The sequence below is a fragment of the Trichomycterus rosablanca genome, chromosome 27 (genome assembly GCF_030014385.1).
Source record: "Trichomycterus rosablanca isolate fTriRos1 chromosome 27, fTriRos1.hap1, whole genome shotgun sequence".
Taxonomy (NCBI): domain Eukaryota; kingdom Metazoa; phylum Chordata; class Actinopteri; order Siluriformes; family Trichomycteridae; genus Trichomycterus; species Trichomycterus rosablanca.
Genome location: NC_086014.1, coordinates 5,117,913 through 5,140,523, shown reverse-complemented (window position 1 = coordinate 5,140,523; position 22,611 = coordinate 5,117,913). Strand labels below are relative to the sequence as shown.

The 22,611-nt window shown below is 44.3% G+C and overlaps 1 protein-coding gene across 1 annotated transcript in view; it reads left to right on the top strand.

The window, feature by feature from the left end:
• Positions 1–22,611, top strand: part of si:ch211-186j3.6 (neural-cadherin) — a 270,206-nt gene that overhangs the window by 106,554 nt on the left and 141,041 nt on the right. The window contains exons 7-11 of the mRNA XM_062989918.1: positions 1,514–1,656; positions 10,311–10,483; positions 14,472–14,640; positions 20,998–21,168; positions 21,482–21,654. Of these exons, the coding sequence (XP_062845988.1) occupies positions 1,514–1,656; positions 10,311–10,483; positions 14,472–14,640; positions 20,998–21,168; positions 21,482–21,654 (829 nt within the window). The remainder of the gene's footprint in view (positions 1–1,513; positions 1,657–10,310; positions 10,484–14,471; positions 14,641–20,997; positions 21,169–21,481; positions 21,655–22,611) is intronic.

The following is a 22,611-nucleotide window of genomic DNA, read 5'->3' as shown; positions in this document are numbered from 1 at the left end:
AAATGAAATGAAGTTGAGCAGATACAACATTATATATCTCCGGTTTGGGGTTGTAGTTTTAGGTGTATAACTAAAGGTTGCAGCTTACGACGTTTTAGCTGGTGCTCAGCACAAGCTATTTTCCCGAGCTTAACACTAATTACACCCGGGTCAACAAGTTGCCGAGGCTTCCTGTCACCCACGGCGAGCTTGTTCTGGTTTGACATTTGCATAACAGAACAGAGAACAGCTAAATGAGATTTATTTATAAAGAGACGCTTTTTGTGTTTCCAGTAGACTGCACCTTGTGCGTTTCTTTAATTACACATTGCATCAGTTCCTTTTGAGTGGACTTGCCAGTATATATCGATAACAACATTAAAACCACCTGCCTAATGACCTGTAGGTCACTGAAACAGCTGACCCGTTAGACATGGTGTCCACAAGACTTCGGCACCAAGTCCTTAGCAGCAGCTCCTTCAAGGTCTGAGTAATTAATAAGTAATGAGTGGGGCTTTATGGATCAGACTTGTTTGTCCAGCTTTATTGATCAGACCAGACCCTTGTAGGCCCTTGATTGTGGACAGGGGGAGTCTGACCGTTTTGTAGCCTTGCAGACCAATAGGCACTTTTCTGTCATCTTTGTTTTAGCAATTGGAGCTTCAGTAGCTCTTCTGCGAGTTCTGACCCACCCACATTACTGAGCCTTGGGTACTCATAACCCTGTTGTCAGTTCCCTAGTTGTCCGGATCTCTGTGCTTCTGCACTTTCTGTATAGGTGCCCTGGGCAACCAAGGTCCCTACACAGCGTTGATACGGTCTTTCACACCCAGCAGACTGGAAGACAATTTTGTCTGCTGCAGGAGTTAGTCAATTGTGCCTGCTAGAGGTCGAACCCGGGCGCCCTAGATCTGCGATTCTCTACAATTTGACCCCTGAATTGTTTAGAATGCTGTTCTTCAGCCACCCCTCAATACACCTTGTACATAGATGCATGTGTGTGTGTGCTAAAATGAGTTGCTTGTCTATGTATTACCAACGTATTAGTAATGGTCAAACTGGTTCTTTAGTGCTTCCGGCTGATCAAGGAACTTGCATAAGGGATGATTCACGGATAGTAGTGCGTGACTTGTCCGAGATACTTTGAGACTTCGTTTCTGGCTGGTAAAAAGAAGCGGGCGTGACTGGGTGATGCGTGATAGGATACGACTGAGATTGAATACAACTGGCCAATTGGCAGTGCCTGCTCCAGACAAAGTTGCCCATCGAGTCTGCTGGGTGGGAAAGTCCGGACTAAGTGGGTGCGGTCTTTAAATGCTATACAAGGACCCTGGTTATTAGACAGAGGCGCCTGTGCAGAAGTGGATAAGCCTCAAGTTGTGGGTTGAGGGACTGCACATGCATCTCAAAGGGCATGGAACAGGCAAATATACCCTCCTCGAAGGCAATCGGCATCCCCAGCAGTGGAAGATTAATTGGCGTAAATAAATAGAATAATTGGTCAGTCTGTTTATGATCTTTGTCTTCTTTTTAGATATCGTACTTTCGTGTCTGAGGATGCCGGACCCAACACCTTGGTTGCGACTGTTCTGGCTAAGGACCCGGACGGTGATGGGATCACGTACAGAATCTCAGCAGGCAATGAAGAAGGCAACTTTGTCATTGACAGTCAAAAAGGTGAGTTTTTATTTTCTTTGCTCGATGCTTACGTCACACCTGAACGTGAAGCTGGAGTGTTTAAGTCTCATTACTTCCAAGCAGCTGCTTTGTCCTGTCTCAATTGTAGACACTTTAAATGTACTTGTCAATTTCGACGCAAGTAAAGCATCTTAGTTCTGTGTCCAAGGACGGCAGGACTGAAAATCAGGTAGAAGCGTAGAAGTTCTGATCAATCGCAGGTTGTCTCATTTTATTCGGTTAAAGCCGTTTCAAGGTGATTCATTATTTTGGCAGAGCTTTGTGCAGCTCGACTGTCCTCGTTAACTAAAGCTACGAGGATTGAAGAAAAAGATTTAGTCTGGATTATTGCACGGTTGAAAAAAGAGGCTTTTAAAGTTATAGCTTGGTAACGATGACATTTTAATTGAATGTACGTATTGAATGTGGGTACGTGAGTTTATTGCATAGCCGTGAGCTCAGATACTTCAGCTGTTACTGTAAAGAAGTACACTGATCAGCCATAACATTAAAACCACCTCCTTGTTTCTTTTATCAGCTTCACTTACCATATAGAAGCACTTTGTAGTTCTACAATTACTGAGTGTAGTCCATCTGTTCCTCTGTATGCTTTGTTAACCCCCTTTCATGCTGTTCTTCAATGGTCAGGACCCCCACAGGACCACTACAGAGCAGGTATTATTTAGGTGGTAGATCATTCTCAGCACTGCAGTGACACTGACATGGTGGTGGTGTGTTAGTGTGTTGTGCTGGAATGAGTGGATCAGACACAGCAGCGCTCCTGGACTGAAAATAGTCCACCACCCAAAAATATCCGGCAAACAATGACCACTGATGAAGGTCTAGAAGATGACCAACTCAAACAGCAGCAAAAGATGAGCGATCGTCTCTGACTTTACATCTACAAGGTGGACCAACTAGGTAGGAGTGTGTAATAGAGTGGACAGTGAGTGGACATGGTATTTAAGCTGTGTCTGATCCACTCATACCTGCACAACACACACTGCTGAGAATGATCCACCACCTAAATAATACCTGCTCTGTGGGGGTCCTGACCATTGAAGAACAGCATGAAAGGAGGCTAACAAAGCATGCAGAGAAACAGATGGACTACAGTCAGTAATTGTAGAACTACAAAGTGCTTCTATGTGGTAAGTTGAGCTAATAAAATGGATAGTGGGTGTAGAAACAAGAACGTGGTTTTAATGTTATGGCTGATTCTCTACATTGGGTTCTCAGAGGTCAGTTGCTTGGGTGCAGACCGAGGGTCTCATAGCTTAACAGTGACGCATTTATTTTGGATGTTGGAACAATGGCTAATTCAGAAACGGGCTCGGTCGGTGATGAGGCCAAGTATGATGCAGGGCAAAGAACCGGATTCTTCATGAGCAGATAGTGACAGTGAGACCATCCAGTACTACACACTGGAGAAAGCTTAAGGTCTAAACCAGATAAGGGTCACCTAACTGTCACCCTTGGTTTGCTCAACAAGTGTTTTTGGTCTGCCGGTCCTGGATTCTGTACAATTGCTTTGAGACAATGTCTATTGTAATAAGTGCAATGCGAATACATTTGACTTGACTTCGACTTAAAGGTCTAAAGCTGAAGGTTAATACTGAGGAATTAGGATCAAGGGTTGAGACGGATTGGAGTCAGAGGAGTAGAAGCAGATCTGGACAGATCTAGGACAGTCCAGAACAAATCCAGAGACAGTGACGGGACCTCCGACGTTGGCTATGTCCTAAGCATTGTGGTTCTGCAGCCCAGATCTTAGAATTCATGTGTACTGCAAAGTCTGTGTAACCTGCAACCCTTGTGGAACTTGCTGGACATCCCACAACAGCCACTCTTCTGAGAAGGCTTCTCACAAGAATCTGGAGTATGTCTGTGTGTGGGAATTTGTGCCCATTTTGTCAAGGTATGTTAGTTTTCTAGTTCATTTCAAAGCTGTTCAGTGGTGCTGAGGTCAGGGCTCTATATAGTATATACTGTAAGTATACTAAACGACTGGGGTCCTAAACTGGATTACGGAAGTAAGATTTGCAGGACAAGCAACTAGAAAGCAAACAAAACCACAATGCTCGACAAAAATAAGGACAACAGCCCGAGGCTGAGACTGACACTGGAAAAAGAGTAAAAGCTTGATCAACTCTGGGACAGGTTCAGTCACAGGGCCTCAGGCTGATACAGAGGACGTCATAAAATCTCTGACTAACAGTGATGTAGAGGGGGAATTATGGGTTGAAAATAAGGCAGACGAGGGAAAGGTCTGTAACCTGAGGCAGACGCTGGGGAAATACGATGGCAAGAAGCAGCCACCAGAACGACATGTGGCATGAGCCGGAACTTGGGGGTGGAATTTAGTCATAATTGCTGGGTCTATGTTCAGGGGACACAGACAGAATTCTGTCTTCAGAATTTGGGTCAGAACCAGGGTGCCTCGGGATATCCGGAGGCGTGCCTGTCCCGTGGCGCAGTGGTGACACGCGTGATCCCTATTACTGGGATTATTTGGGCCAGAAAGGCCCATAGAAGTGAACACAGATTCACTTGTTAGGAAGAAGCAGAATTTTAGCTATCAAAGCTCAGCAGATGAACCGGGATTGCAGAGGCCACTTGCTGTTTCAGGGGGTAACAAAATGCCAAGGGCAGGAATCTCAGAGCTTGGCAGTCAGACTGTAGTTTTGGAGGAAGAAACAATGGCCAGATTCTTGTCTTCATAATATAGAAATAAGGGCATTAAAGGACAGGGAATGTCAGCGAGACTGTCCAGAGCCGGACACTTGATGCCCTGAACTTTTAGCTACCGAAGATGAGCCGACCTCAGAATCTGGTCCGAAGCTAGAACTTGAATCAGAGTCAGAAATCAAGCGAGTAGCAGGAGTGGAGGCATCTGGACAGATCTAGAGACATTAGCATACGCACAGGAGGAGCTTGGACCTGGAACTGCAGAACCAACCCGAGGTGTGCCTGGTAATAGAAAGCCATTCCAAGGTATAGCTTAAATATGCCATGGTCATCCAGAGCCCTCAGGTCCTCTGGTCATCAGAAGTGAGTTCTAGAGATTAGGACCATAATCTAACTTGGTTTCTTGTGTGAAGTCAGAGACAAAACTTTGGTCTTTGGTCCTGTGGTCTTGATCCTGTTGTCTTGCTCTACAGTAGTCTTTGGTCTTTGGTCCTGTGGTCTCAATTCTGTGGTCTAACTCCACAGTAGTCTTTGGTCCTGTGGTCTCAATCCTGTGGTCTTGTTCCACAGTAGTCTTTGGTCCTTTGGTCTCGCTCCACAGTAGTCTTTGGTTTTTGGTCCTGTGGTCTCGTTCCACAGTAGTCATTGGTCTTTGGTCCTGTGGTCTTGCTCCACTGTAGTCTTTGCTCCTGTGGTCTTGCTCCGCTGTAGTCTATGGTCCTGTGGTCTCGCTCCACAGTAGTCTTTGTTCCTGTGGTCTCACTCCACAGTAGTCTCTTGTCCTGTGGTCTTGCTCCACAGTGCCTTAGTGTCGTGGTTGACCCATCAAAAGTCCTCAGCTCTCCATAGTTGGTCTTTCGATCTCGCTCCACAGTAGTCTTTGGTCCTGTGGTCTTGCTCCACTGTAGTCTTTGCTCCTGTGGTCTTGCTCCGCAGTAGTCTTTGGTTCTGTGGTCTTGGTCGTGTGGTCTTGCTCCACAGTAGTCTTTGTTCCTGTGGTCTCGCTCCACAGTAGTCCTTGTTCTTGTGGTCTCGCTGCACTGTAGTCTATGGTCCTGTTGTCTCGCGCTACTGTAGTCTATAGTTTTGTGGTTTCGCTTCACAGTAGTCTATGGTCCTGTGGTCTCATTTCACAGTAGTCTTTGGTCCTGTGGTCTCACTTCACAGTAGTCTTTGTTTTTGTGGTCTCACTTCACAGTAGTCTTTGGTCCTGGGATCTTGCTCCACAGTGCCTCAGTGTCGTGGTAGTCCCATCAAAAGTCCTCAGCTCTTCATCGTTGAACGTCAGGCATGTCACCACGACATATTAATACGAAGCTCTTTATTTGTGAGATTCTAGAAGTTTCTGGAAGATTCTAACTTGGTTTTCGGTGTGGAGTCAGAGACAAAACTTTGGTCTTCGGCCCAGCAGCTATGCAGCTGGCAGTGAATAATGAACAGTAGTGTAGGCATCTCCGAGCAAAGCTTCAGCAGCCCCCTCCAATGCCTAGCTTCCTTTCTTTTGCAAACTCCGAAGGCTCAAATCGTTGCTTCTTTTCCATGGCTCGTCGAACCTCAGCATCTCCCGCGGTCCTCTCGTTCGTTCGCGAGGCTCCCTCTCTTTCATTAGAGGTTTTCCGTGGGGCGAAACGGCACCCGTGTAACTCGCAGGCAAACATCTCACATTTGAGTTATTGCCCTTTTAAAAATTCAAACCGTGCAGTCGATAGGATGGTGTATTAAAGACATAAATACAAAGCCGGCTAAATTATGCATGTATTGTTGCTTGAAGAAGTGTTTACGTGTATAATCCGACATCGAGCTTCTCCAGTGCACAACACCTGACGTACAGTACATATACTGTATTTTTTTAATATATATAATCAGCTGAGCCAAAGAAACAGAGCTAAGAGAGCTTCCATCATCTTAACACCTGCCCTTGTGTGGCTAAATGAAAGCGATTTGGTTGTGAGATGCACCAGACAAGCCGTTAGCGACGTATGATAGCTCCTAAATTGCGTTCGAAATTGCAATTACCGTAGCTGCATACAAAACATATCGCGAATAAGAGAATGGGATGAATGTACGTGTGGGTTGCGTATGAAGTAATGCGCCGTAAAGGTCTGGAAAACATCCAAATGAGAATAATTAAACCTATATTACGCACCATATGTTTCATCAACCGGAAAAATGCAAAAACATGCCCCCTAATTTGCTCACTGGTATGAAATTTAGGACTGGGAAATCGCTGAGCTAATATAGGGATCTCATACCTGTACTTTTTCTACCTTGAAAGTAACTCATTTGAGTTAACAGGGTCAAGTAATATATGTGTCAATATATACGTTTCAGTACAGTGTTGCACTATTAAAAGAAATTATGAATTTTTCTGCTATCATTACTAAGTGTTTGTAATTATGTACATTTGTAGCTTTTGTTTATACATCAAAGGCCTAATTATTTACATATTTACCATGATATGAAGTACACTTACATAAGCATCCAAGCCTAGTCATAGCAGCAAATATAATACTTCTGGTTTGAAAGTGCAGTTCAGCAAGCACATGTTTGTGTCTATATATTTTTGACCATCACTGTTTGGCCGCAGTTGTCCCCTGTTTTGCCCCTCTGAGTTTGTTTTAAGGGGACGAGATGCTGATTGGTCCTGGCGTGGGATGTGTGCCAGTGGCTTTTCCCAGTACTTTTCATATTAAGTGACATTTTCTGCTTTGCCCCTGGACAAACATCTTCTCCATCAGTGAATTGTCTTGATATGTGCTGGCCGTCCCTTGTCTCTGTAAGTCCTGGTCCATGTAGGGTCACTCGCCACCATCGGACAAACATGAATAAAAATGTTCGGCTTCTTTCTTTGGAAGTTGCAGCACTTCTGAGTCACTAATATTTACTGAAGATTGCTGGTTTAAGCCCGACCACTACCAAGCTGTCACTGTTGGACCCCTGAACAAGGTCCTTGACCCACAATTGCTTGAATTGTATTCACTCAATTTGAAAGAAATGTCTCCTAAATGCCACAAATGTGCATCTTGTCTCCCTAAAACCAAACCAGAGTTAATTCATACTGGCCGGGTTTTAATTGCTGTGTTTGGGCAGTGGTAGCCTAGTGGGTCGAGCTTTGGGCTATCAACTGAAAGGTTGAGAGTTCGAATAACAGGTCTGTCAGGGGTCTTTGAGCAAGGCCCTTAACCCTCTCAGCTCCAGGAGCGCCGTACAATGGCTGACCCTGCGCTTTGTCCCCAGCTTCCAAACAAGCTGATGTACGATGGCTAGATGGATCAGAGCATCTCCAAAACTGCAGCTCTTATGGGGTGTTCTCGGTCTGAAGTGGTCAGTTTCTATCAAAAAGGGTCCAAGGAAGGAACAGTGGTAGACCGGCAACAGGCAACATGGGTGGCCAAGGATCATTTATGCACGTGGGGAGCGAAGGCCACTGTCGCCCTCGGCTTGCTCAACAAGGGTTTTTGGTCTGTTGGTCCTGGATTCTGTAAATTTGCTTTGAGACAGTGTTTATTGTAAAAAGCACTATACAAATACATTTGACTTGATTTGACTTGACCAGTGGCAGATGTAGTGGGGCTTGAACCAGTGACCTTCAGATTCTAGTCCAGCAGCTTAACCACTGAGCACCAGTAGTAGATTTGAGAAGGCTGGTGAAAGCAACGTCAAGACACAATTGGAAGATTGTCGGATCAAGCTTCACCACTACCAAGTGGTCGTTGTTGGACCCCTGAGCAAGGTTGTTACCCCTCTGACAGTTGTGTGTGTGTGTGTAGAGTGCTGCTACTGTGTAGCTCTCTTAGTCCTCCCCCAGTACATAGGGCAGTTTGTCAGAGACTAATAGGGAGTCAAAGTCGGGGATGATGATGTTCAATTTAGGAAGGAATTGGGTTCAAATGTGGTGGTATGGTTGTGTTTAGGGCACTGTAGTGTCTGTACTTCTAACATTATCTAGACGCCACCGGCGCTGTCCTTCAGCTCATCCCCCCCACACATGCAGCTACGTAGAAATAGTCCCTTCGTGAACCTCGCTGCACTTAGACATTTGTTGAGGGGAATAAGAATTCAGATTTAATTAGAATCGACTACGATTTCCTTTCTCCCCTGCAGTTTTGCAGCGAAAAAAAAATTCGCGCCAGCAGGACGCATTAGAATCAATTCTGAGCTCGGAGATGAGTGCGATTTCTCTCATGCCAGGTTTGTGTCAGTAGCTGAAGGGGATTTTAGTGGTGAGCTGTGGACAGACAGCATCTAGCTTTCAAGAGCAAGTCTGGATCTGTCCTCTGGTTATGCTGGAAAAGAGCAGCCGTGCTGAAGTCGGGGACGAATCGGGATGCCGGTTGTGCACTGAACACAGAGCAGTGTAGTAAATACATGGAAATTAAGTGCAGAGGCATTAAGCTAGCAGTGGTGCTATCAGCCGGTTGGGCGTCTGCTTGTTTACAGTGGGTAAAGCTGTACCGGTTCAGATATGAGAACTGCACAGTGGTAGCTGGACTAGTAATCAAAAGGTCACTGGTTGAATCCCAACCATTCTCAGGTTGGTACTCTTGGGCCCTTTGTACCCCCTATAGGTTGAGTAGTAGGACCTCATCACCACAATGAGACTATCAAGGGAATAACATAGTAGTCTGTTGTACTTATATGAATCTAGCAGGTGTAGCAGTGTTGTTGGGATTTCAAATACATGAATGTCAATGCAGCCTAAAATATAAACCCGACGGTGTCATGGGATCAATAAAGTGTCCGCTGGTTTAATGGGAAATAAGTAGCTTACAGGGTATCTGTGAATTCCCAACAACACTACTGCTCCTGGTACACCCAGGATTATTACAGTAAAAAAACCATGCACTAGACGCTTCATCAAGCCATCCTGATGATAATCCTGGCTACGTAATAATGACACTGCAGCATGTCTATGGACTAGTGGAGATTTCCGAGGGTGTGTCACTATAAGGGGGCACTTTATCGACTTCAGGCACAGGCGCCAAGGTAACGGTGGTCTGCAGGGTGGCAGGCCGAACACACAGCAGCTCATTTCACACTCAAGGACGGAAGGTTTATTCGATGCCGCTCATAAACACCTCTTATCTTTATTAGATGAGATCGGATCGAGTGCGTATTGCATTAGCGGGGAATTGAACTGCCGTCCCTAATTCACTTTGTCGAGTCTCTTAAGCGATTGAAGTTGACCGAGAGCTCTACCAACGTGTCGCAGTGAATTTAAATGTTTCTCATTGAGCGGCCTGTCGTACTTCCCAACACGAGCTGTTACGTTCTCGCTAGTTCCTTTAAATATAGTGATTATTATTATTAATGTTATTATTATTATTATTATTGGTATTATTATTGTTATTATTATTATCAATATTATTATTATTTTATTATTGGTATTATTATTATTGTTATTAGTATTATAATTATTATTATTATTGCTATTATTATTATTGTTGTTATTATTATTATTGTTATTATTATTATAATTATTAATATTACTGCTATTATTATTATTATTGTTGTTATTATTATTATTATTGGTATTATTATTGGTATTATTATTATTATAAATATTATTATTATTGTTGTTATTATTATTATTGTTGTTATTATTATAAATATTATTATTATTGCTATTGTTATTATTGTTGTTGTTATTATTATTATTATTATTATTATAAATATTATTATTATTGTTATTATTATTATAAATATTATTATTATTATTGTTTTATTTTTATTTGTTTTATTAATATTATTATTATTATTATTATTATTATTATTATTATTATTTTTATTTTTATTATTATTATCTACTGTATCTACCTACCTACCCACCCATCCATCCATCCATCCATCCATCAGCCTGTCATGTTTGTCCCTCCCAAGATGAGCGTTTATGTTCTTGTTAGTTCCTTTAAATATAATAATTAATAATACATATATATTTTTATTATTTATGTGTGTTCTAACAGGTCTGATCCGCCTTCGCTCCAGTCCTCCACCCAAACTGCAGGGAGTTGAGTACATCCTGAACATCACCGCTACGGACGACAATGCCTCCGGTGGTCCGCAGTCTCTCTACGGGACGGCCCAGGTCATCGTGGGAGTGGACGACGTCAACAACAACAAGCCAGTTTTCGAGAAGGTGCTGACAAGTGTCATTGACAGGATGGGTGGTTTTTATATGTCAGATCTCTGGGATTCAGGGTTTGATCCTGATCTTTAGTTCGTGTGGAGTTCCACACGGTGTCCCTCTGGGTCTTATATTATTTTCATCAAATTTGATCCACCTCAGTTCTCTTCCATCTTCCAGTCCCAGTTCTCTCTGGTTTTCCCATCATCCTTTTCACCCTTATTAGGTCTTCTTTTTCCGAGCTTCTATTTGCATCTGTTCTCATGCGAAGTGATTAGCTTAGCACTTGCTAAGTGTATGAAATCTGTGGAATAAAAAAAGAGCAATGTTCCTTGCCGTTCCTCGTCGTTCCTCGTCACAATTTAACGTGAGATGAACGGTTTTGCGAGGTCTCAAGATGTGCCGAGCTGAACGTGAGAAGACGCGTTTCGGGGAGTGTTAGGGGTGCTAAATGACTTTTAAGGCTTTGAAGAGTTCTAAGATCAGATCTTTGAAAGAGAGGTCAGATGGTTTTCTAAAGGTGGAGATGTTCACAAGTCACAAAATAGAGTCTGAGTCAAGTCACGAGTCTTTTGGCTAGAGTCCGAGTCAAGTCACTAGTCTTTAGGCTAGAGTCTGAGTCAAGTCACTAGTCTTTTGGCTAGAGTCCGAGTCAAGTCACGAGGCTTTGAGCTAGAGTCCGAGTCAAGTCACGAGGCTTTAGGCTAGAGTCCGAGTCAAGTCACGAGGCTTTAGGCTAGAGTCCGAGTCAAGTCACTAGTCTTTAGGCTAGAGTCCTAGTCAAGTTACGAGTCTTTAGGCTAGAGTGCGAGTCAAGTCACGAGTCTTTAGGCTAGAGTCAGAGTCAAGTCACGAGTCTTTAGGCTAGAGTCAGAGTCAAGTCATGAGTCTTTAGGCTAGAGTGCGAGTCAAGTCACGAGTCTTTAGACTGGAGTCCGAGTCAAGTCACAAGTCTTTAGACTGGAGTCCGAGTCAAGTCACGAGTCTTTAGGCTAGAGTCTGAGTCAAGTCACGAGTCTTTAGACTAGAGTCCGAGTCAAGTCACGAGTCTTTAGACTAGAGTCTGAGTCAAGTCACGAGTCTTTAGACTGGAGTCCGAGTCAGGTCGCAAATCTTTAGGCTAGAGTCTGAGTCAAGTCACAAGTCTTTCGGATAGAGTCTGAGTCAAGTCACAAGTCTTTAGACTGGAGTCCGAGTCAAGTCACAAGTCTTTAGACTGGAGTCCGAGTCAGGCGCAAGTCTTTAGGCTAGAGTCTGAGTCAAGTCACGAGTCTTTAGACTAGAGTCCGAGTCAAGTCACGAGTCTTTAGACTAGAGTCTGAGTCAAGTCACAAGTCTTTAGACTGGAGTCCGAGTCAAGTCACAAGTCTTTAGACTAGAGTCCTTGTCAAGTCATAAGTCTTTAGACTAGAGTCCAAGTCAAGTCTGATTGGTTCAGAAAGTTGTCTTTTAACCATTAGCACTGGTTCTGAAGTCTGAAGTCCAGACTCGATTCCCCTCTCTGTCTAAAGGAGACCAGAGACGTCTCTATAGTTCCTCGTGTATAGTGGAGAACTGAAATGTCAGAACCATGACGGGAGACGTCTCCATAGCTCCTCGTCTGCAGAGCCGCTCAGTCTGACAACTTCTTCACGTCAACTTTCCCTTTTCCATCTTTTTTTTATTTTGGATTTCTGGAGTCGTGCTGATTTGTTCTGCTCTCTGTGGGGCATGCTGGGAAGCAGCAGGAGGGAGAAGGCTTCATGTCTCGGTACCCCACGTCCTCCTCCTCCTCGTTCCTCCGCCGCCGCGCCACCTTCAGTTTCTGTTCCTGGAGGAGAACTAGAGCTTTACTGAGTGGAAGAAGCAGTGATACTGGAGGTTTTTTTGATGCTTTGTGGTCTTTTGATATGTTTTACTTTGTGCTGATCAGGGTCGTGGGGGCTTTGATTTCACTGGGTTAAAGGCAGGAAACTCCCCGGACAGGTTGCCAGTCTATCACAGGGCAAACACACACACACACACACTGACTGTAAGGGACTGTAGTATCTCCAATTCACCTCACTTGCATGTCTTTGGACTGTAAGAGGAAACGGGAGCAACCCACACAAACACGTCTATTGTCTATTGTAAAAAGCGCTATATAAATAAAGTTGACTTGAGTTGACTTGACGTGTGGGGAGAACATGCAAATCCACACAGAAATCTCACTCACTCACTTTCCTTAACTGCTAATCCAATTAGGGTTGCTGGAGCCTATCCCAGCTTTTCAATGGGCGCAAGGCACACAGTAACATTCTGGACGGGGCGCCAGTCCATCGCAGGGCAGACACACATACACACACACACACACACACACACACACACACACACACATTCACCTATAGGGCAATTCAGTGTCTCCAATTAACCTGACTGCATGTTTTTGAACTGTAGGAGGAAACCGGAGCACCCGGAGGAAACCCACGCTGACACGGGGAGAACATGCAAACTCCACACAGAGAATCGAACCCAGGACCTTCTTGCTGGAAGGTCGGGCCAACGTGCCGCCTTTACTTATTTATTTATTTCCTTATTTATTAAAGGTGGGTAGCACTGTCGCCTCACAGCAAGAAGGTCCTGGGTTCAAATCCCAGGTGAATGCAGAGTTTGCATGTTCTCCCCATGTTTTACTGCCAATTTATCCTGGTCAGGGTCACGGTGGGTCCGATTCATTGGCGAAACACACACATACTCATACCTAGATGCACTGTAGTAGCACTGTCGCTTCACAGCAAGAAGGTCCTGGGTTCGATTCCCAGGTGAATGCGGTCCGGGTCCTTTCTGTGTAGAGTTTGCATGTTCTCCGCAGGAGCTCCGGTTTCGTCCTACAGTCCAAAAACGTCCAAGTGAGGTGAATTGGAGATACTAAATTGTCCATGACTGTGTATGACATGCCCTGCGATGGACTGGCGACCCGTCCAGGGTGTTACTGTGTGCCTTGCGCCCATTGAAAAGCTGTGATAGGCTCTAATCCTGTGTAAACATTAATTACATACAGTGATGAGCCAAATCATTAGGACCACCCCCAAAGGGCTTAAGGAACTGGCTGAATGATCAGAGGATTCAGCCAGCTGGAACGAATTCAAGGCTGATCTCAATCATACAACTTCAAATCAATATTCCTGTTCTTCATCTTCATTTATTTCCATGCACTCGTTGTCTTTGCTTCTCCGACTTTCCGACTTTCCCGCCCACATTTTTCACCCCGCCATTGCTGCAGGTTCGACTCTTTTTGGCTTGGTTTTTTTCTCTTCATCAAAATCAATCTAAAATATTGTAAAATATTGGTGCGATTGAAATTGCTCCTTGATTTCCTTGGTTTCAACGATTCTATCCCCCGTCTCCGCCCCTCAGACCTGTGTGTTCCACCCCGGTGGGAATCAGACGAGGCTGTGTGATACCGTCTGCCCCATAGTACTAGAAAAGGTGACCCTGTGTGTTCCACCTGACCCGTAGTTTAAGGATTAACAGTAAAGACGTCTGGGACGCCTGTCTATGTAAGACAGAGATATCACCATGGACGAATTCGCTATATGAGCGTCATTGTGTGGCAGTAGAACTGGAACACTGTACTATTGGTGACGACCGGTAGTATAAGTTTTACTTTGTTTGCTGTCAGTCTGTGGGATAGTCTTAGTATTTAGTACTGTAATTTCCCCGTTAATATGTATAATTAATCCCTAATAATAACGTGTATCTCTCTTGTTTTCATTTCATATTCTCTAAATTGTAGGGTATATTTTACTATATTTTCTTTTAGTTTTCATGTTCTTAATTTTTTATCTCTCTTGTTTGAAATTCACGTTCTCTTAATTGTAACTAAATGTTTGCAAGAAGTCTTTCTGAGGTTCTAAATCTCAGGAATGTTTTAATGCTTTTAATAAATTTTTTTTCCTTATTTAAAGCACTTTGAATTGCCAATGTGTATGAAAGGTGCTATACAAATAAACTTGCCCTGCCTTGCCTCGCCTTGCCTCAGTGTCAGCAGTATAAGGAGTTGGCGTCCGTGCTGGAGAACAAGCCGGCGGGGACGTTCGTGCTACAGGTTCACGCGGTGGACGCCGACGAGGGAGCCAACGGCAAAGTGACGTACGGCTTCATGCACAAAGACAGCACGGTTCCCGCCTTCACTATTGATCCTGAAACAGGTACTGATCGTTATTATATGTATCTACACTCACTGTCCATTTTATCAGCTCCACTTTGTAGTTCTACAATTACTGACTGTAGTCCATCTGTTTCTCTGCATGCTTTGTTAGCCCCTTTTTATGCTGTTCTGTTCACTACAGAGCAGGTATTATTTAGGTGGTGGATCATTCTCAGAACTGCAGTGACACTGACGTGTGTTGTGCTGGTATAAGTGGAGTTTTTAAATACTGTGTCCACTCGGTGTCCACTCTATTAAACACTCCTACCTAGTCGGTCCACCTTGTAGATGTAAAGTCAGAGACGATCGCTCATCTATTGCTGCTGTTTGAGTCGGTCATCTTCTAGACCTTCATCAGTGGGTACAGGACGCTGCCCACGGGGCGCTGTCGGCTGGATATTTTCGGTTGGTGGACTATTCTCAGTCCAGCAGGGACAGTGGGGTGTCTGATCCACTCATACCAGCACAACACACACTAACACACCACCATGACCATTGAAGAACAGGGTGAAAGGGGGCTAACAAAGCATGTAGAGAAACAGATGGACTACAGTCAGTAATTGTAGAACTACAAAGTGCTCCTATGTTGTAAGTGGAGCTGATAAAATGGACAATGTGTGTTCTCTGCGATCCATTTTTTGGCTCGATCCAACCTTGTTGTAGAGCATCGTGTGCCACCATCTATATGTCATCTTCTTTAAGGACACCCCTGCATGACCCATAAGCAAAACAATGAGGACGTGTCTCATATTGTAATTTACTGGCTGTGGTTTGTGTCCTTGCACCAGCCAAATGGTACGAGCGCTTGCTAGCAGGCGGAAACGATCTTCCCTAAACTGTTGCTACAAAGTTGAAGGCATATCAGTATATCAATTCCTTTATATTATTGATCTGTTCCACCTTTTAACAACTGTCGTGACTGAAACACATGAATTTAATAATTAGAAGGGGTGTCCCAATACTTTTGTCCATATAGGGAATTTACAAAATAAAAAAAAGGTCAGTGAAAAAAAAAAATATATATATGCTGACTTCCACTCTTGACCGAGGAGAGCCGAGACTAACACAGGCCCCCCCGATGAGGCGAGCTCATATGCGGATCAGCATTGTGTGCAGAGAGCCACACCCTGATCACATGATCCCTCGTCTCTGCGCAGACGCCATCAACCAGCCAGCAGAGGTCGTAATTGCATCCGTTACGTTCCTATTGGTAATCGCCACTGTGCTTCGCTCCTAATTTGCATAAAGTTACCTGTTTTGTGTTGCTGACTCCGCCCACTTTGCATCGCGACGTTCGCTCCGCCTCCTGACGCCGGAAATCGCAGCTCTGATTGAAAATTAGGACGTGTCTTATATTGTAACTTACGGGCTGTGGTTTGTGTCGCTTGACACTAATTGCGCTGGTGGTTGCCAGGTGAATTTCGCAACACTGTTTCTGCTTGTTGATTTTGTGATGGTGCAGCGGTTAAACAAGTGAGTTCAAATCTCAGCTCTGGTACTCAGGCCGGGCGCATAAGCAGGCAATGATTGGCTCGTCCGTTGGGTAGGGATTGGCGGAAGGGATTCCTCATAACTGCTGCAGTTGGTGGGTAGCACTGTCGCCTCACAGCAAGAAGGTCCTAGGTTCGATTCCCAGGTGGAGCATTCCAGGTTCTTTCTGTGTGGTGTTTAGATGTTCTCCCTGTGTCTACCTGGGTTTCCCCCGGGAGCTCCGGTTACCTCCCACAGTCCAAAAACATGCAAGTGAGGTGAACTGGAGATGCTAAATCGATAAAATTTGCGTAACCAGTAAATGCCAAATATGCAATTACAGAGACCAGCGGAACATGAGCATTTACTTTCTATTTTCTCAGTTCTTTGTTTACCACTTCCACCCAAAAGTCAGGGTTTTTTTTTTCCCCCTCCACAAATCCCAAAGTTCACTCGAAATCGCTTTAATCACAGCTTTTAAAAAGTGTCAGCGCTCGGGCGGCTTTAACGGCTCCTCAAGCCTTTAAAAACCCTCTTATATCTTTTAGATTCCTAAAAAAAGAAAGTGACATTTTGCAATTGCGTCATTTCCAAAATCACTCCTGGAGAAGTTGCAATAAAACGAGACCCTGTGGTTTCGAAACTCAGCTGTGCTACCGGCAGGCTAGGCGCCTACACGAACGACGAATGGCTTGTTGTTCGTACAGGGTGGGAGCTGGAATTAGGACCTCTGCTGGCTGGTTGATGCCACCTGCACAAGGAATAATGAGTTGATCAGGGTGTGTCTCTCCGTACACAAAGCTGATCCGCATATGAACACGCCGCATGCAGGTGAAAAGATGCAGTCGGGTACTGCGCACGTGTCGGAGGGGGCGTGTGTCAGTCACGGGTCTCCTCGGTCAGCCGTGGAGGTAGAGAGGAAGCATATATGGACAAAAGTATTGGGACACCCTTTCTAATTATTGAATTCATGTGTTTCAGTCACGACAGGTGCTTCCAACTTTGTAGCAAACAGTTTAGGGAAGACCCTTTCCTGTTCCAGCACAAAGCAAGCTCTATAAAGACATGACGCTCTAGTCCTGACCTCAGCCCAGCTGAACATTTACATTTTTGGCATTTATCCAAGGTGACTTACAGTACTGTGACACTATACAATCTAAGCAATTGAGGTTTAAGGGCCTTGCTCAAGGGCCCAACAGTGGCAACCTGGCACTGGTGGTGAGGCTTGAACTGGCAACCTTCTGATTACTGGACTAGTACCTTAACCATGAGGAGGCTTCTTCTCTGTTTTGACAAGCTCATGGTCGGGTGTCCAAATACTTTTGGCTGTAGAATGGGGTGTGTGTCAGTCTCGGCTCTCCCCGGTCAGGAGTGGAGGTCAGCATCAGGAAAGAGGAAGCGTAACGCCTTGAGGGTTAAGGGCCTTGCTCAAGGGCCCAACAGTGGCAACCTGGCACTGGACCAGTACCTTAACCACTAGGCTACAGCTGCCCTACTGAACAGCTTTGGAATGTACTAGAACATCAACTGAGGCTTTATTGACCAATGTCAGTGCCCAGCCATACAATACAAATGCTGACATCTTTTGATCGAATGGGCACAAATTCCCACACGCAAACCTGACGCCCTGTAAGAAGCACGGTGGCTCGGTGGGTAGCACTGTCGCCTAAGAGCAAGAAGGTCCTGTGTTCGATCACCAGGCGGGGCGGGGCGGTCCGGGTCCTTTCTGTGCGGAGTTTGCATGTTCTCCCCGTGTCTGCGTGGGTTTCCTCCGGGACGTCCGGTTTCCTGCCACAGTCCAAAGACATGCAGTCAGGTTAATTGGAGACACTGAATTGCCCTATAGGTGAATGGGTGTGTGTGTATGTGTGTGTGTGTGTCCGTCCTGCGATGGACTGGCACCCCGTCCAGGGTGTTACGCTGTGCCTTTCGCCCATCGAATACCCTATTTGGATAAGCGGTTAAGAATGTGAGTGAGTGAGTGTCTGACAAGCTTATGGTCGGCCGTCCAAATACTTTTGGCTGTACCGTGTACAAACAGATTTGGAATTAAAATGTTGGCCAGTAAAAACATGGTATTTTTTGTACCTCTGACAGTTAAATAAAGGTTAACAGAATGAACGGATCCCAAATTTATTAAAGTGTCCCATCTTTTTCAGAAATGAATCGGTGCTTTTATACTTTTTGACAGCAGTGTAAAACGAGTTTAAGCAGAGGAAATGTAAAAGCGTATTGTTTTACCGCCCCTGGCTGTAAAAGATGATTTCATTTGAGCGTTGAGACGTGAACGTGGAGAAGTTTAGGGGCCGCCGGGGTTCGAGCGGCGGATCCCGGGTGTCTGTAGGTAATAAAGCAATTACGCGGGAGGGATTAATGTCTGACTGCTTCATCACGCTGTGTCATTTTCACCCGTGGAAATATTATCTAAAGTTCTTACTTACTTTTATTTAAGTATAAAGTACAGCGCTGTTAAAAGTATGCCCCCCCCCCCGCTGATTTCTCTTTATCACAGCACCTGTTAGCGGGTGGGATATATGAGGTACTGAGTGAACATTTTATCCTCAGAATTGATGCGTTAGAAACAGGAAAAATGAGGAGCGTGAGGATTTGAGCGAGTTTGAGGGCCAGGGGCCAAATTGTGATGGCTAGTTGACTGGGTCAGAGCATCTCCAAAACAGCAGCTCTTGTGGGGTATTCCCGGTCTGCAGTGGTCAGTATCTGTCAAAAGTGGTCCAAGAAGCAGCGGTAAACCGGCGGCAGGGTCATGGGCGACCAAGACTCTGAGGCATATGTGCCAGCAAAAGGGGGACCAAGACAATATTAGAAAGGTGGTCATAATGTTTTGCCTAATTGGTGTATATATATATGGGGGGTAGCACTGTCGCCTTACAGCAAATACGTCTTGAGTTTGATCCTACACACACACACACACACACACATACACACTTATGCACCGACACACTTATACATACACACACAGACTTCTACACAAACACACACCCTTATACATACACAAACACAAACATCTACACAAACACACAGACTTCTACACACACACACACACACACTTACACTTACACACATACACTTAAACACACACATACACACACTTATACACACACACACACACACAGACTTCTGCACATACACACACACTTATACACACAGATTTCTACACACACACTTATACACACTCACACAGACTTATACACAAACGTACACACACTTATGCACACACACAGACCTCTGCACATACACACTTATTCATACACACACAGACTTCTACACACACACACAGACTTCTACACACACACACTTATACATGACTTCTACACACACACACACACTTATACATACACACTTATGTACCGACAAACTTATACATACACACACAGACTTCTACACACACAGACTTCTACACACACACACTTATACATACACACACTTATACACACATACCCTTGTACATACACACACAGACTTCTACACACACACACAGACTTCTACACACACACACACTTATACATACACACACAAACTTCCACACAAACACATACACACTTATACACACACTTATACACACAGATTTCTACACACACTCACATACATACTTACGCAGACTTATACACAAACGTACACACACTTATACACTCACACACACTTCTACACACACACACACTTACACGTACACACACATATATACACACACAGACTTCTACACACACACCCTTATACATACAAACACACAGACTTCTACACACACACACACACACTTATACATACACACTTATGTACCGACAAACTTATACATACACACACAGACTTCTACACACACAGACTTCTACACACACACACTTCTACACACACACACTTATACATACACACACTTATACACACATACCCTTGTACATACACACACAGACTTCTACACACACACACAGACTTCTACACACACACACTTATACATACACACACTTATACACACATACCCTTATACATACACACACAGACGTCTACACACACAGAGACTTCTACACACACACACTTATGTACCGACAAACTTATACATACACACACAGACTTCTACACACACACACAGACTTCTACACACACACACTTCTACATACACACACTTATACACACACACACTTATACACACACACACTTATACACACACACACTTCTACACACACACAGACTTCTACACACACACTTATACATACACACACTTATACACACACTTATACACACACACAGACTTCTACACACACACTTATACATACACACACAGACTTCTACACACACACACTTATACATACACACACAGACTTCTACACACACACACACATACTTCTACACACACACACTTCTACATACACACACTTATACACACACACACTTATACACACACACACTTCTACACACACACACACTTCTACACACACACTTATACATACACACACTTATACACACACTTCTACACACACACAGACTTCTACACACACACTTATACATACACACACAGACTTCTACACACGCACACAGACTTCTACACAAACACACAGACTTCTACACATACACTTATACACACAGATTTCTACACACACACACACACACACACACACACTTATACATACACACTCCTGGAGCTCTGGTTTCCTCCCACAGTCCAAAGACGTTCTAGTGAAATGAATTGGATACACTTTGTTTGTCAGTGTGTAAAACATGACGTTAAAATCCTAATAAAGAAATAAATAATAAAACACCTGTTAACACCTGAACGTAATTATTAAGGGGGTGTCCACACATTTTGGCACTTTTTGTATCGTGTTATTGCCCGATTGCCTGTTATTGATTTGCTGTAAAGTGAAATCGTATGTCGCCGTAGGAGTCATCGTGACGGCGAGGAGGTTCGATCGGGAGCGGCAGAGGGAGTACGCGGTGACGGTCACGGCGACGGATCAGGCCGCCGATCCTCTCATAGGAATCTGCCAACTGAACATTCTCATCCTGGACGAGAACGACAACAGCCCCAAGTTCGAGAACCTCCGATACGAATGTGAGCGCCGTTCTATTTGTTATTTCTTTATTCCCACGCAGCACAGTCATTTTCTGCTCCACAGACTTTCAGATGATTTCACGCACCGCGTGGCATCGACGGGCGCGCCGGTTGTCACTTTCGATTGTTTAACCGGAGTTTGAACTTTCATTGACCTTCGTGCTTGACGGAGTTGGAATGAAAAAATCCGCTCCTGTGTTGAACGTAATGCAGATGTGATGCGCGTTATTAGCGAGCCGATCTTTTCCTCCCTCTCTGAACGTAACCTTGACTCTGACCGGACTCGTTTGTATTCTGCGCTCTGTTTGGTCAGACTTCTTGCGGGAGGACACCATGATTGGCACCAGTTTCCTGCGAGTGGCCGCGCATGACGATGACTACAGCACCAACGCCGCCGTCACGTACTCCATTTCTAAAGAGCAGCCGGAATACCTCCGGGTCAATCCTGTGACCGGCTGGGTTTACGTCAGCCAGCCCATTTCTCAGGTCTGATTCTACACACACACACACACACACACATAGACTTATACATATATGCACTTATTTACACATACTTATACATACATACACACACACTTATACATACACACACACTTATATGCACACACCCCTACACATGCACACACTTATATGCACACACCTCTACACATGCACACACTTATAAACACACATTTATACATACACACATTTATACATACACACACACTTATATGCACACACCCCTACACACACACTTATATGCACACACCCCTACACATGCACACACTTATATACACACATTTATACATACACACATTTATACATACACACACACTTATATGCACACACCCCTACACACACACTTATATGCACACACCCCTACACATGCACACACTTATATACACACATTTATACATACACACATTTATACATACACACACACTTATATGCACACACCCCTACACACACACTTATATGCACACACCCCTACACACACACTTATATGCACACACCCCTACACATATACACACACACTTATACACACATTTATACATACACACACACTTATACATACACACACACTTATATGCACACACCCCTACACATACACACACACTTATACATACACACACACTTATACATACACACACACTTATATGCACACACCCCTACACATACACACACACTTATACATACACACACACTTATACATACACACACACTTATATGCACACACCCCTACACATACACACACACTTATACATACACACACACTTATATGCACACACCCCTACACATACACACACACTTATACATACACACACACACTTCTACACAAACACACACATACATACACACAGTGACTTCTACACACACTTATACATACACACAGAGACTTCTACACACACACTTATACATACACATAGAGACTTCTACACACACTTCTACATACACACAGAGACT